The 14,271-nt window shown below is 39.2% G+C and overlaps 1 protein-coding gene across 4 annotated transcripts in view; it reads right to left on the bottom strand.

The window, feature by feature from the left end:
* Positions 1-14,271, bottom strand: part of Sema6a (semaphorin 6A) — a 128,169-nt gene that overhangs the window by 12,234 nt on the left and 101,664 nt on the right. For 3 of the 4 annotated variants that reach the window (XM_087194683.1, XM_004836164.3, XM_004836163.3), the window contains one exon: positions 10,739-10,903. The exons of the other annotated variant lie outside the window; for it this stretch is intronic. In XM_087194683.1, coding sequence (XP_087050809.1) covers positions 10,739-10,903 — 165 coding nt within the window. The remainder of the gene's footprint in view (positions 1-10,738; positions 10,904-14,271) is intronic. 4 annotated transcript variants of the gene reach the window in all.

Genomic DNA, 14,271 nt, shown 5'->3' with positions numbered 1-14,271 from the left:
GAAAAGGCAGTATTTCTAGAATTTCTGATAAGTTGCATACTTTGTACAGTGTCCCAGATAGATTACTTTAAAGCAACACTTTTTAGGGATCCATTGTGTTATTCAAAAATAGAAAACTGAGGATATAAAAATACATAAAGCAAAATCCTCACTAGTGAGCACTATAGGAACCTGTCAGCAACAGGAAAGTGTCTTTAGTCAGTGCCACTCACCATTAGTTTCACCTGGAACCTGTTAGAAACAACAAATCCTTGGGTATTACCTAGACCTGCATCAGAATCTTTGGGTAGGGCCCAGAGCTGCGTTTTAACAAGGCCTTCAAAAGAGTCTCATGTTCACTAGCTCTTGGGGAGCACTGCATCAGTGACATCGATAATATTCTAGATAATGATACTAAGCCTTTAGCTCTATTGTCCAACCTCATACAGCACAGAGGGAGTGGCTTTCCAGACTTCCAAAATGACTTGTGAAGTTTTCACAAATAAATGCACCACATCTTCTTTGGTGTTCAAAGTATGACTCTTTAGTGGGTAATATGTGTAATTTCCATACTTGGTTGTCATGCTCTCACAAAGAAGACAAAGACTGATGTTACTTTATTGGAAACAACCATCGAATTCCTCACATTTCCCCTTGGTATCTGACAAAAGCATGGCTTATGCCCCAAAACTGAACCCAATTTGCTAGTACCAAAGGTACTGGAAAGATGCCAGGGTCTTTTTATTCCACTTGGCGTGAAGAGGGGAAATTCTGATGCTCCCCTCCTCTGTAGCAGTGGCTATTAGGTATGGTTGGAACTGCAGAGTTCAGATGTATCCTACATTGGATGGGCCCAGTCATGACTGGATCCCAAGGGCAGAAGAGGCAGAAGGTTTTATGGAGCTGCCATTGGGTACAGTAGCCATCTTTACATGTAATGTCACCTCAAAATAAACTCCTTAAACAATATTGAGAATGGGGCAGGGAATGCAAAAATCTTCCCCCCATCTGTGTCTGACCAGACAAGAGAAAAAGAAACTCAGGAAAGTTCTTTCCCTTCATATTCTAAGCCAAAAGGAGTGATGTGAGGTCATGTTTATTCTCCATGTTAAAGTCCTGCTTAAAAATAATAAAAATGCCTAGCATAAGAGTGCACTCAATAGAACCTGGCACTTCCAATCTGCTGAGCTGAACTGAATCTGTAAATCCATAGAATTACATAAGATATTTTTAAGTTACATAAAATTTCTGTTATGTGCTTTTAAATCCTGGAGTGCAAGACCTATTGGCACTTAAGGTATATTTATTACCTTAACAAATGTCAGCTGATTGTGTCCAGTGTTATCTATTATTTATGAATAACAAGAGGCTATAGGACTGCAAATGACAGGCTTTAATATGTCCAAAAGGTTACACATAATGCAGTTTGCAGCCCTATAAATTTCTCGACACCATTTTCCCTCCTAATAAAGTATTGTCAGTGGCTGCCTGTACTAAAATTCCATTATTTCTATATAATTTATAATGACTACCTCTGACTTCAGTGAAGAAAATTGTAGATGTTTGAAAAACAGTGCATCCTTTTAAAAATATGAAATTAAAAAGATAATTGGAGTGGGAATATTCCTATTACCCCATTAAAAAATGAATAATTTTACAAAGATAATTCCCAAGTAGAAGACCTATAAGTGCTTAAGAAATATTAATTAAAGATGACAAACCTTTATAGTGCCTGTAATTAGCTTTCTGACACCAATTAGGATCCCATCTACTGTGCACACACCGTACCTGATGCTATCCAAGTACATTTTACTAGTTGACTTCAGGGCTTTTCTGGGGTTTAAAGTGGTGAAATTCATGTGCTTTCTCTCAGTCCCTCCAGCAGCCTGTACATTTTGTGAGGGTTTATCTTTTACTCCCACAGCCTATATCTCTTTAGGATCTGCAAGTGAACACACATTTTTCAACCTATTTCTCTCTAGGGCAGTGGAATGTATTATATATTCTGGGAAAGGCCTACAGAGTTTGAGACCATTCTCATGTGTAAAGTTAAAAAAAGAGATGCTCTCTTCAGAAAGGTACCTTCTTGTAGACTAGTCTAAGAAACAATGAGGTTTTCAAAGTCAAATGTCTAATAAGCATAAAAGCAAAAACTCCTTCATGAAATTCAACTATCAGAAAATTGAGACAAAGCTGATATTATTTTTCCATTATTGCACAGCATCCAAACTTTAGATTGACTCTTCACAATTTTATTATGAGGACAAAATAGAATCTAGATGAACACAGTGCAGTTGAATCAATTAAAGTGCAAGTTTGTAACTATTCCATATGTTCAGTTAATAAAATCATGCCTCATCTAGACCCTTTAGTCCTTGAAAGTTCCATTAAGCTGTGAGAAAACTTTGTCGTTGCATGTGTTTTTGTACAAAAGATGGAAGAGAATGAAAAATAAAATAGAATAGGGTAAAATGTCAAAAATGATATGGATTGAAAATGGAGTTGTCGATTAAAGAAGGTGGGTTTTTTTAATACCCTGAGGTTTAAGATGCTGATTTAAAAGCAAAAGTTCAAGTCTCCCTAATCATAATTTAAGTCCTTCGGTTTTTGAGAAAATGAATAGCTTGTAGGTAAAAAAAAGAGGTTTAGTGGATATCTCTAGAAAATTTAAATATTGCTGTGCACTTCAGGCAGGCAGATGAAACAGCTTTCTACATGGTTGACATTTAACTTTTTTTTCCTTCCACCCTTTCCACAATAATCTCATCAAGAACTCAGATAATTCAGCAAGTTGTCAAGAGGATACACAATTAACTGGATCAAATCTACATCCATGCCTGCACTCTTGAAAGAACAATTTCAGGCTTCCACATGGGCTGCTCAGTGCTCAGCACACATTCGCACGCGGAAATTGCCTCCTCGTCTGTATCATTTTCCTCAGTCCTTCAAAGAAAAGTCAGGGACTACAAATAGACCCTTTTTTGGGTTAAGTGGCAAAGAAATAATATAGTAAAAACAGAGCAGCACCCTAGGTTATATTATCATGTCTTTTTCAACCACTCCTGATTTAAAAATCTGAAGAGATTGAGAAACATCTGTCATAAGCCACAAATCCCAGTGTTGTAACTAAAGTGACAGGAGTTACGGTTTATAGAGTTTAGCTTGCTTTGGGGCTTTACCTGGGATAAGGCCTACTTTGGCAAGAGGCATTTACCAGGGAAAGTTCAGCGAGTTGTAGCAGCAGTATCAATGCAAAATTCAATTTCTCAAATTTGTTGTGTATATGTCTGTAACTAACACCTCCGATGTTTAAATAATCACCTTGCTATGTATTACCTATACAGTGTATAGCAAACCATGTTCCCTTCCTTCTCTCTCCTGGGTCCTTGTGTTCCCACCAGTGATGGGAGTTAATGGTGAAACTCCTCAGCATGATATTTAGGGCTGCAGATAGACCATTCCAGTCTCAGCTGACATTCCGGCTGTCCATGTACTTTATCAGCCTGGTCACTTCACACTGCCTACCTCCAGCACCACACGTTGCACATTCACAGCACTGTGTCTGGGTCATAGAGTTATTCAGTTTGGAATGCCTGTCTTCCTTCTTCTGCCACTGAAATCCAACTTGTCCTTCAATGCTCCCCACTTGGAACCATTTCTGCTCTCCTGTGCTCCCTCAGCTCTCTGCACCCCCATCTCGACTTCTCTTATTCTCAGGCTCCCCTCTGCCCCAGCAGATACACAGGTAGATGGATCACCTGTGTATCTGTCCTATAAGCTACCTGACTGCAGCCTTATGTTGAATTCAAATCTGTATCTTTTGTGGCTCTCAGGATCAGGTCTACATATAGCACATGTTGGCTGAGTATCTGCTGAATGCATGAAGAAAGAAAGGAAAGGTCATGTTTGGCCCTTTTTTTCAGAGTAGGGTTATCATTGCTATTGTTAAACTATTATTTTCTCGTGCTTTTTGGATTTTAGCTCTTTTTTCCAAACCCATAAAAATGAAAAAATATATATGGTTAACAAAAGAGCTGACAAAATTTGAAGTTAAATAAAATTTAAAAGAACCAGTAGTTTTAACAGCATCCTGGTTCAGTAACAATTTGATTTCTGAGCCTTCTTTACATAAAAGTGACATATGAAAGACTGCTTCCAGTGATAATCTTTTAAATTACACGTTATCTCATTTTAAATACATACGTCACTTTGAATGCATGATCTCTGAAGTTAAATATGATATGAATATTTTTCATGGAATAATTTTTTTAATTTAAATGCCTCTGATAGAGTAATATTATTTTGGATTTCCAAGAGTTTTAAAGGACAAATGTGATTTAGAGACTAGACCTCATACCCACACTGGGTAAGTTTATCAGCAACCTCTTCAGTGTGATTCAGGTAGCAAAAATATCCTTTGTTCAATCTAAATTTCAGATAAACTATAATGTCCCATGCAATATTTGGAATGTGCTTACACTAAAATTATTCAATTCCATCTAAATATTTAAAAACAGTATTCAGGTGTATCTAAAATTTAAATTTAACTTCACATACTGTATTTTATCTAGCAACCTCCTCTTCTACCCCAAGCTGTGTATTTCTAATGAACTCCCACAAAAATTCTTTACATGAACTCAGAACTTTTGGAGGTTAAAATAGTTTAAGAGAGAGGTATAAAAATGATATTAAGTCTTTATAGGGGAGGTAAAGCACAGATTATAAATTTAAAAACAGACTAAATTTTAAGAATTTTTTTTTTAACTTTCTATTACTGTTAGGAGCTTATGAACTAAATTTCTTACGAACTTTGTAGAATACTTTCCCTCTCACACTCCATGATGGAAATAAACGAAATGTCATTCAAAAGAGTTCTTGAACCAACAGTATTCAGTTTCTTCTCTCTTAATGTTCTTTGCATCTGACTGGACCTGTTTCTTTTGTACTTGGTTTGGTTAATTTCTGGTTAAGTGAAAATAAGGGCCCTTCCCCCTCCCACTAGGTGAAGCCCTATAAGACAGAAGCCCTTTCTGTGAAGTCTTCTGAATACGGTCTTGCTCCACTATTGCACCTAGAAATGGCTATGATTCTGTTTGTTTTCCTAATTAAACCTGTATGAGCTTAGTGTTGTTTTTTTAATAAAGGTTGGGTTACTCAAAAAGCAAAGGCAGAGTTTGCTAGCATTTCTACAAATTTTTAAGTACGAATCCAGAGACCACTCCTCAGTTTCCTCATCCTCCTTATGAAGTGATATATTACTACTATTGTGTTGGTACTGAAGACTAAATGAAGAGGGGAGGCCAAACTGGCTCGGAGCATTCTATCCTGCTGTGTCATGACCAGTTAGTTGCCTTCAGCTGTCCAACATGTTTCCTAACATCTGCTGTGCATTTTCAGCCTTGTTCACAGAGACAGTCGTGGTCATCATGCATTCTGCTTTGCTTTCATGACTCCTTACACTTTGTCTGTCTGGCAGTTTGGTATTTCTTGGATAGGATCTATGTCCATCACAAATATAGCCTTCACTGGGATCCAAATTGCACTGCAGAACCAGCGATAAATTTTGCTTGTGATGCTTCAGAAAACATTTTGTTACAATAATGTTACTGAAGAAATGGCAGAGAAATCTGGCCGGACTTCAGGAGTGAAGAAAAGACAAAGGTCTATTTTCCTTCCCATATTACTGACATCAGGTATAATTTTCTCTGTACAGAAAATGGCTTACATGTGACTTGATAGGAGCTAAGAAATTACCTTTCTCATTGGGAGAACTGAGGTGCTTGAAAATCCCAAATTTGGGAGATTTCAAGCGTTGGAGAATGTTAAAATACCAGAGTAATCAGAACTGGGCTTGGTTAGTAAGTGGACTCAGACTTCTCTGTCTGTTATTCTGCAAACCTGGCTCCCAGGGATTGGGACTGAGAATAGGTAAAGAGTGGATGGGAGAAAGGTCAAGCGTTGGGTAGGTATTGTCAGGACAGTGTCTTCGTGGGTACTGGGAAAGTAGGTGAGAAGCAGGAGTGCTGCAGGTAAGCTTTCCCTTGGCCACCATGTGGGCGATAACTAGCTGCAGTCTACACTAGGCTACTCACTGCTGATGTGGAAAGAAAACCTACCAGATGCTTAATAAGCCTAGAGTGGCTAATTTCTTTTTAGTCTAAATTCATTTTACTTCAAATTCCTACTTGAACAAACTTCCTATCTCCAATCAGAAACTTCGCAGCTGGAAAAGAAAACAGAATAGCACTAGATTGTCTAATTGCAACACAAACTGAGAAGTGCATTCACTGGGCTGTAAAGGGTGCAATCAGCAGAAGAGTTGGCGGTCATCAAATCTCCTTCTTCCACATATCAGAAGCAAAGGTTTTGGTGGTAGTTTAATCTTCCTTTAACTGTTCTGGGCCAGTGTAACTTAAATTTCAGTCAAGTACTAATACTACAATTTCAGTCCTACCAAGTGTCATGTAGCATATTGTTTATTTAACATTTTTATATCCCCAAGAGCACCTGCATTATTTACTTAGTATTTTATTTACAAACCCTAAAGTATATTTCAAATGGAAATGTAACATCATTGTCTAAATGGAAACAATATCACTTTTCATAGATAGAAGGTAACGTTATTTTGCTTTCAGTTAACTTTAATTCTAGCTAAAAGTGTCTGCAAGATAAAGCACCAGTCCAACTCCTGTTTTTCCTTTGTCAAACAGGAATAGCAACAAGTTTACTGAGTTTTAAGTGACAAAGTACCAAACTAAGACTTATTCCTTGACATAAGCAAGAAGACTGAAGGAGGAATGAGAAAGCATAACTACCCGCTATGTGACTCAACGCCCCTAAAGGCCAGGTGCCACTGAAGTCTTACTTCAGTGAGGTGCTTCTCTCCCCACTGGGAGGCAATACAGTTGTAGGCTGTAGTGCATTAATAGAATAAGTAATTGGCTACAAAGAGGATTGTTGATAAACTCTGTGATTCATAGAATTCCATTTAGGATTGTTATGAAGCATAGACAATATATTCTTTGTCCTCTATGGACATTATAAATCTTATTGGATTATTCTTCAAAGTAAAAATTGCTTAGACAAATAGCTTGTATGACAATTAAAACGTAGTCAACATTTACTGTATATTTGAGTTTAAATTATTCATTTAATTTCTAATTTGGATTATGTTTCTCCATTTTTCCTTCCCTATAAGGATCACTTCTTCTTGACTAAAAGTAATCATGTGGTAAAACCTCACTTGAAGATCTCCCAAAGTATATAAGAATACTACAGTTCTGGGATTCCTTATCAAATGAGAACATCTCTTTCCATATTTACTATTTCATCTGTTTTCAGAGAACTCACAAGAACGCTATAAAGTCTGAAGCAGGAGATTTTCTTCTGTTCTGTATTGACTCTTGTGTACTACTGTCCACCACATTTCCATTTTATATTTATGTCCCACAGAGTCCTGGCAGCTCTGTGCACAGCCAAATTCCTCAGATATCTTACAGTGCTCTTGGAAGTCAGGTTTGATAGTGTTGTTGCTTTTCATAAGAAACCAGAGCAATGAATAGCTATTAACATTCTCAGGATTATTTAACAACAGAAACAAAGCATAACCCCCAAGCCCTCATTTCTCTTGCTGTGGGGTGGGATGGTTGGGAGTAACTCAGATAAAAATAAACTGGATTTTTTTCTTTTTTCTTTGTAATTATAGCCCCTTTGTAATTACTCATTACCACCTCAATAGTTATTAGATGAATAAATATATTTTTTTAGATGCGGCAAAACTAAGAACAAGTAGTCAGGGCTGCATCTAATTTATCAGCTTGGTGATTAAAGGGCTGGCTCTTGAGGCTCCAGACATCTAGGGACCCAGAGATAAAGCAGAAGAGTTGGCTGTGTTTTTTACTAATGATCCAGGGCTTGAAAGATATCAGACAATTTTAAAGAAAAGCAGCAAGGACAAGAGACATTAGCCAAGGCTAGTAGGGTAATGAAGGGCAAGGCCAGTTACTGAGAGAGAAAATTACTTCATTTTCTATGATAATGCTGCTCCTACATGCTCTGAGGGTCTGTTCTTATGCTTTGTTAGTGCTACTGTGTACACATACAGTATCCGCACACTACTCACTGTGTAGAAGGGAAGAGCCTTGGACTGTTCCACAGAGGGGCAGAGGGCTTGGGTCTATTATTTTGAAATTGGGAGGCTACGAACAATGGTAGCAGAAGGGGGTTAGACTGCAAGGTGAGGACAGTGCTTTGACAGAATGTGAGGGACGCACAGGATTAAATCAAGACAAAAGACATAGCAAGGAAAAGAAAGAAATCGGCAAGCAAACATACTCTGGAAGTGCAGAATTATGTTGAAGATGAAGTGTTACACACCAGCCCAATGGCAGTCAGCCAATCTGCAGCACAGCCGTTGGGCTTACTTTGCTCACTGGCTCTTTTTCAGGGGCCGAAATGAAAAGAGCACTGGACACTGGACTCCTCAGCTAGCTGGTCAGCAGACACATGTTCTGCTTAGCAGGGAAATGTGCAGTGTTTTAGGTATTTTAGAAACAATTCCAGAGTATATTTAGCTCCCCAAATTTGAGCACACAAATGTCACATTCCCATGAGAAGATCGGCCCAGTGAAAAGAGCACCCATCAGAGGTCCTCAAAACCCAGGAAGGTCCTGCATCCCAGAAGATGCGCACACACGGATGTGACATCACTCAGGCACCAACATCGGGGGATGAAAAGAAGCGAGGGGATCACAGATTGGTTCAAGTTAAGGGCTGTCACAATGAGTCAGAAAAGGAACAGGACTTTTCCAACAGAATAACGCCACCACCAAGTCATACCACACAGTGCTTGGCAAAACAAAAGTTTGAAATAAATCATGAACAGTAAACAGAAAAATAATTCAGAGTCAAATGGAAATTAAAATCATGGTAAAAGGAACATTGAGTCATATCATTTTAAAAAAAATTTCTTCATCACAACTCATTGGCATTGCCCCATCACACATATAATCAACTGTCAGAAATCAAACTCAAATTTGACAGGGCAAGGCAAGGAGTGCACAAAAACAGTGAGCATGTTAAACACCCATGCAGTCACCTCTGCCACCATTGTTTGACAATGTGTAGACTGCTTCCAGCTTTGTCAATATTCATAATGAGACCCAGGAGAATGCACAATGCTGGATTTTAAAACAATCTGTCAGAGTGTTAATTGGACTCTTCAAGAACCTCCTTCCTTAGGGGAGTTAACGACTGGAGAAAATCCATGCCACCCCTCTCAGTGAAGTGAAAAGAAAATGACTGCAACCAACAGATAGAAATTTGGTTAACACGCAATGTTTTACTGGAAAGACTGTTCCAGAACATCACAGTGGGCAAAGACAAAATGCTTTCTATTGAGTTGTCTCTTCTGGAGAATAGAGCCAAGACCAACCGACCCATCTTGAGTCTGGAGCCACACATCACAAATGAGGGCACACGCTGGGCTTATGGCTATCCAGGCAGTTTGTCCTTCATCATTTGCTTTCTCAGTTTGGTAAGAACAGAGATCCCTCTGACTTAAAGAGGCAGAGAATAACATGCCCCCCACCTTTAAATAGATTTGTGGCAGGGCATACTAAGAAAAAGAACTCTATAGCAGCATAATAACATCAGTGAAGGGGCCATGCTCAAGAATAAGATAAAAGTGGCAAGTCTTTACATCAAGGCTTAGGAAGTAGGGCAGCAGAGAGCGCAGTGCTCTCAGAGGAGGAGAAGCAAGAAAAAAAAGAGGATCAAAATTTAGCATGAGCGTCTGCCCAGAAAATATTCTACTAAAGCAAAGATGGAAATATAGATGCAGGAAATCCTGGGAGAGGGCATGACAGAGACTGTCTTCCAAGGGTCACAGTGGCTGCACTGCCCTCGAAACTGAAACCCCAGCTTAGATGGAACTCTTGAAAACATATAGAAATAAACAATTCTGAATGGGAGGAAACAGGTCAGCAACATAACTGGGCTTTTCAGCCTCTGATTTACAAGACTGTTTTTTGGACAAGAAAAAGCCTCTTTGGTTGCAGCTGCAGCTGAAGTAGGATGTGTTACCAGAAGCAGCGAATGGCAAGAAAAGAGATGACATTTCCTGTCTGTAGTCAAGCAAAGAAAGCAAAGGAAAATTTGGGACAGTTCACAGTGGAGTCCCTTTCATTTAGTGTGGCTTCCTTTCCATTTTAAATGCATAGCAATTCTGCTTGATTAAATAACATATTTTTGTTTCAGCTGCTGGCCTCTAAGGGCAATTACAGTAGTCTGAGGATGACAGCCCTATTCAAATTCAGCACCATGTGAGAGGGAGAGATGTTTCCAGCCAGAGAAGTCTTTGCCCTGCTATTTCTTAACTCACTGATTAATGGGCTTTTACTTCAAGTACATTCACTTGCCAGAGCCTGCACAGCATTCCATCACATTATGGTGGGAAAAGGTGCAAAACTCACAGCGTGAAACTCGGAAGCTGGAAAGGGATCTTAGGAGCAGCATCTGCTTAGGGCTAAGCCACACTTCTCCTAGGAGAAAGGAGCTCAGAGGAGGTGCTATTTGTTTTGTGTGGTTTCTTCTTGGTCAGGGCATAGTCTAGGATCAAGCCTCACACAAGGTTGGGTTGCAGTCTTTTCTGAGAAGAGGACCCATAAATGTTACTGGGGTTCAGCTGGAAGCGGTCACACAGCCCTCCTCACGCTTCCCTCCCTCTCCCCCCAAAGTCGAGGCATGTCCAAGGCCTTACCCTTCTTGTCTTGGTGATTATGGGAAGACACTGCCCCCAAAGGGTCTGTGTTGCCAGGTGAATCGAGCAGATCCTTCCAGTCCAGCATTTCTCCCCTAGACTCATACCCCTCCTGAGCCGCCGAATCTGACGTGGTGGTGCTGGGCAAGAGGGAACTGGCGTGCCCTGTTTTCATCACAAATACAGTTAGGGTAGACATTGCCGAGAGACCCACATTCTCTCTGTCCAGAGGCCAGGACCTGGGACACTCATGCTGGCTGTGAGACCGGGAAGACATGGCCCTCACAATGACAAGGCGAACTGGTGGTAGGGAACGTGGTGTGCTCTGCCAAAGTCACAGTTAGATGATGAAGAGCCAGATCCTACTTCAGTCAGTTGGTGAGTAAGCCCTGGGGAACACTTACCACTCCCTCTGTGCATACAAGGGTAACAGACACTTCCGAGAGTTGGGAAGATAAAGTCTCATAACAGTGAAAGCATCTAGCACAGTCTGATCCATAGTAAATGCACAAGAAATAGAATTGTCCTTCTATGGCTCCCATGGCAGCATTCAATACAGAATGTATCCACTCTGGGGACACTGTAACTGGTGGGCAGGTGTACAGGAATTGGGGGGGGGGTGCTCCTGATGACCTCAAAACTCCTGTCTTGAGCCCTAATGAGGAAGCGCAGTGGTGTGTCTAACCTCGTGTTGACTCAACTTCACAGGGACTCCCTGTTCTGAGTTTCTGCTTTCCAAAGACAACTGCACTCACCTCTTTCTCACTGGAATGGGGACTCTAAGTGCTACACAGTGTTATGACTGCATTCTGTGTCAGGACTCATATTTATGACATGTTGTTTTCACTGACTCACTGAGTCAGTTGTTTCACTGACTAACATGAGTCAAAGGAAAAAAAAGAGAGAGTTTTGAGATCCAGAGTAGTCCACCATAGGATATGGTGAGGTTGGGAGCTACGGCAGACACTGTGGACATTTCCTGTTAGCAACCTTGTGAGCACACTCTCCATCATTTCTCAAGATTAAGTGCAGACTGTATCAGGTGCTTTGGTCTAAGCTGTCACAATGATTTAAGGAAGCCCTACTACCTGTTCTCTTCAGTTGAAATAAAATATAACCTCTCTGTGATTTTCCAGTGGATTTGGCTTATTAAACCATCTTGCCTGTAACAGCAGCCTCTTGAACAATTTTTAAAAAGACATCAGGACAACTACCGAGCATATGTAAACAGTGTCTTTGGTGGAAAGTAGGTCAGATTCACAATAATTCTCAAACTTCCAGCCTTAGGATGTGATTACCATGTACACGATAAATAAAATGACACTAGAAAGATAGGTAATAATGATAAATACATTGCATTCGTCTTTTTGCACAATCATTGGAAGTTGGATTTGCAGAAGATTTCACAGTGCAAACAACAGACAACGTATTTTTAAAATAGCTTTTTATCTTTAAAACTTTTGCTTAGCAGGGAAAAGCAAGCCAAGTGGCTTATCTAAGTTATGACAATTCTGTGGAAACACCACACTTAAATGACACCACAAAGCTTTGGTAACATTTAAGAAGTCCCTTTCTATGCAGAACTGATGTGGCTCACACAGCTTCAAATATCCACTTGGTTGAAAATAGTCTGCTTCATATCCCACTGCTAAGAATGTGTTCATTTAAGACTCAAGGAATGCTTGACTTTAGAGTCTTTATTTTTGTGTTTCTGAGTTTCACATCTCATTGCCTGATACTGATAAGAGAAGAGGGACAGGAAAATGAGCCTAAAAAATGGAAATAAAGAATTTTGTTATTTCCTTCTTGCCTACATTGAAGTCTAAAATATAAACTCTATTTTCCTCTCATGAATTTAAGACTACCCTAATGAATAATATGATTGGCTTAAGAGAGAATTCAGCACCCTGCATAAGCAGTTATAAGTAGCTTTTAGGGAGTTAGAGAAAGGGAGGAAGAAAAAAATTTCCCCTCCAAGTAGCAAGAATTTTTTTTTTTTTTACCTGAAATGATATACATTTTGAGCACTTTAAATTTAACTGTGTTCAAGGGGCAATTTTATGGTAATGCCATAAGTATGGTTTAGGGAAAACATTTCTTAATATGGTAATCTAGGGGAAATATATGCCTAAGGGACACATTCTCTGTAGAAAGATTTCCTGGACCATATGCTGCAAATACATGGAAAACTCATTGGTAATGGAAAGCTATGGCTATGAGACAAAAATTAATGTGGACCAGATGGTAGTTAGGTGGGAAAATGCTTTACACAAATGCGAGAAATCAGCCTCTTCTTCTTATCGCTGAAGTGTTAGTCTAATACCTACCACTTCTCTGTTTTCTATATGTAAATCTAGAGAAACCATGCATCCGATTTACTCAAAAGAAAAAAATATAGAGAGCAGCATGAGGTTTGTAATCTTTAAACTTACACTTTAGGATAACAAATGGAACATGTGCCAGTGGAGAATTAAACAGTCAGAGAACCACCATGGAAAAACACCACTAAGAAGAAATCCTTCGCTTGAAATCAAGATGTGCATTACTATTATCTTTCTAAGCTTAAAAGGTTATAAGGAAACCACTGTATTCCTTGTAATTTGATTTTAGAAGCTCTATTATTTTTATGCATCTCTTAAGAGACTTTGTAACTTTTGTCGCTACAAAAATAGGCAATCATTTGTGGATACAGTATTTTATGAAATACACAGTATTGTAATATATTTGCAACCTATGATTTTGTCTTGTCAATGCAAAAGGTCACATTTTAATCAGTGGAGCTTATGCTATATTATTATTAAAAATGTGAAGACATAAATATTACTTAAAAAGTTAATTTTAGAACTGAGAGTATTGGTGCATACCTATAATCCCAGAATTCTGGGAGGCTGAGGCAGGAGGATGGCAAATTTGAGCCCAGCCTGGGCAATTTAGTGAGACTTTGCGTCAAAATAATAATATTTTTTAAATGGCTGGAGTGTAGCTCAGAGAGAAGGCCCTGAGCTCAATTCCCAGTACCCAGTACCATACACACATGAAAAAAAAAAAGTTTACTGCAGTGTATAGTTTCTCTACATCTACAAGTCATTGTGAGTCTAGAAGTTAGAGAGCCTTCAAGCTACTCAAAAGTATTAACAATAATTATAGCCAATTAAACATACAAGGGAGACACTAAATAGAGAAAAAGAGGGGAGGAAATTAATCAGGGTCCAATTCACTAAAAAAAGTTTTTACATATGTAACTGGTGTCACATACTTTTTGCCTACAGAAAGTTTACATGATTATTGAAATGATCCCTTTCCCAAAATGGGTAATTCTAGTTCTGTGGTTTGCTCTATGGACCTGCACCTAGCCACAGTCCAGGACACGCAAAGGACACAGCTAGAAACTGCATGCGTGTACTTTGGACTTTAAGATTGGCTTTCTCATCTATGTTTATGCTCATAAAACAGCAATTTGATCCTTTCTTTGATGCTCCAAACAGAGCTCCTGGTCCCTGCCTGGACCAGAGAAAGCACTCAGTAAATATTTG

This window comes from Heterocephalus glaber, unplaced genomic scaffold (assembly GCF_053883595.1).
Source record: "Heterocephalus glaber isolate CG9 unplaced genomic scaffold, H.glaber_assembly_v1.0 deba00001606, whole genome shotgun sequence".
NCBI lineage: Eukaryota > Metazoa > Chordata > Mammalia > Rodentia > Bathyergidae > Heterocephalus > Heterocephalus glaber.
This window is presented reverse-complemented; position numbering and strand designations above follow the sequence as displayed.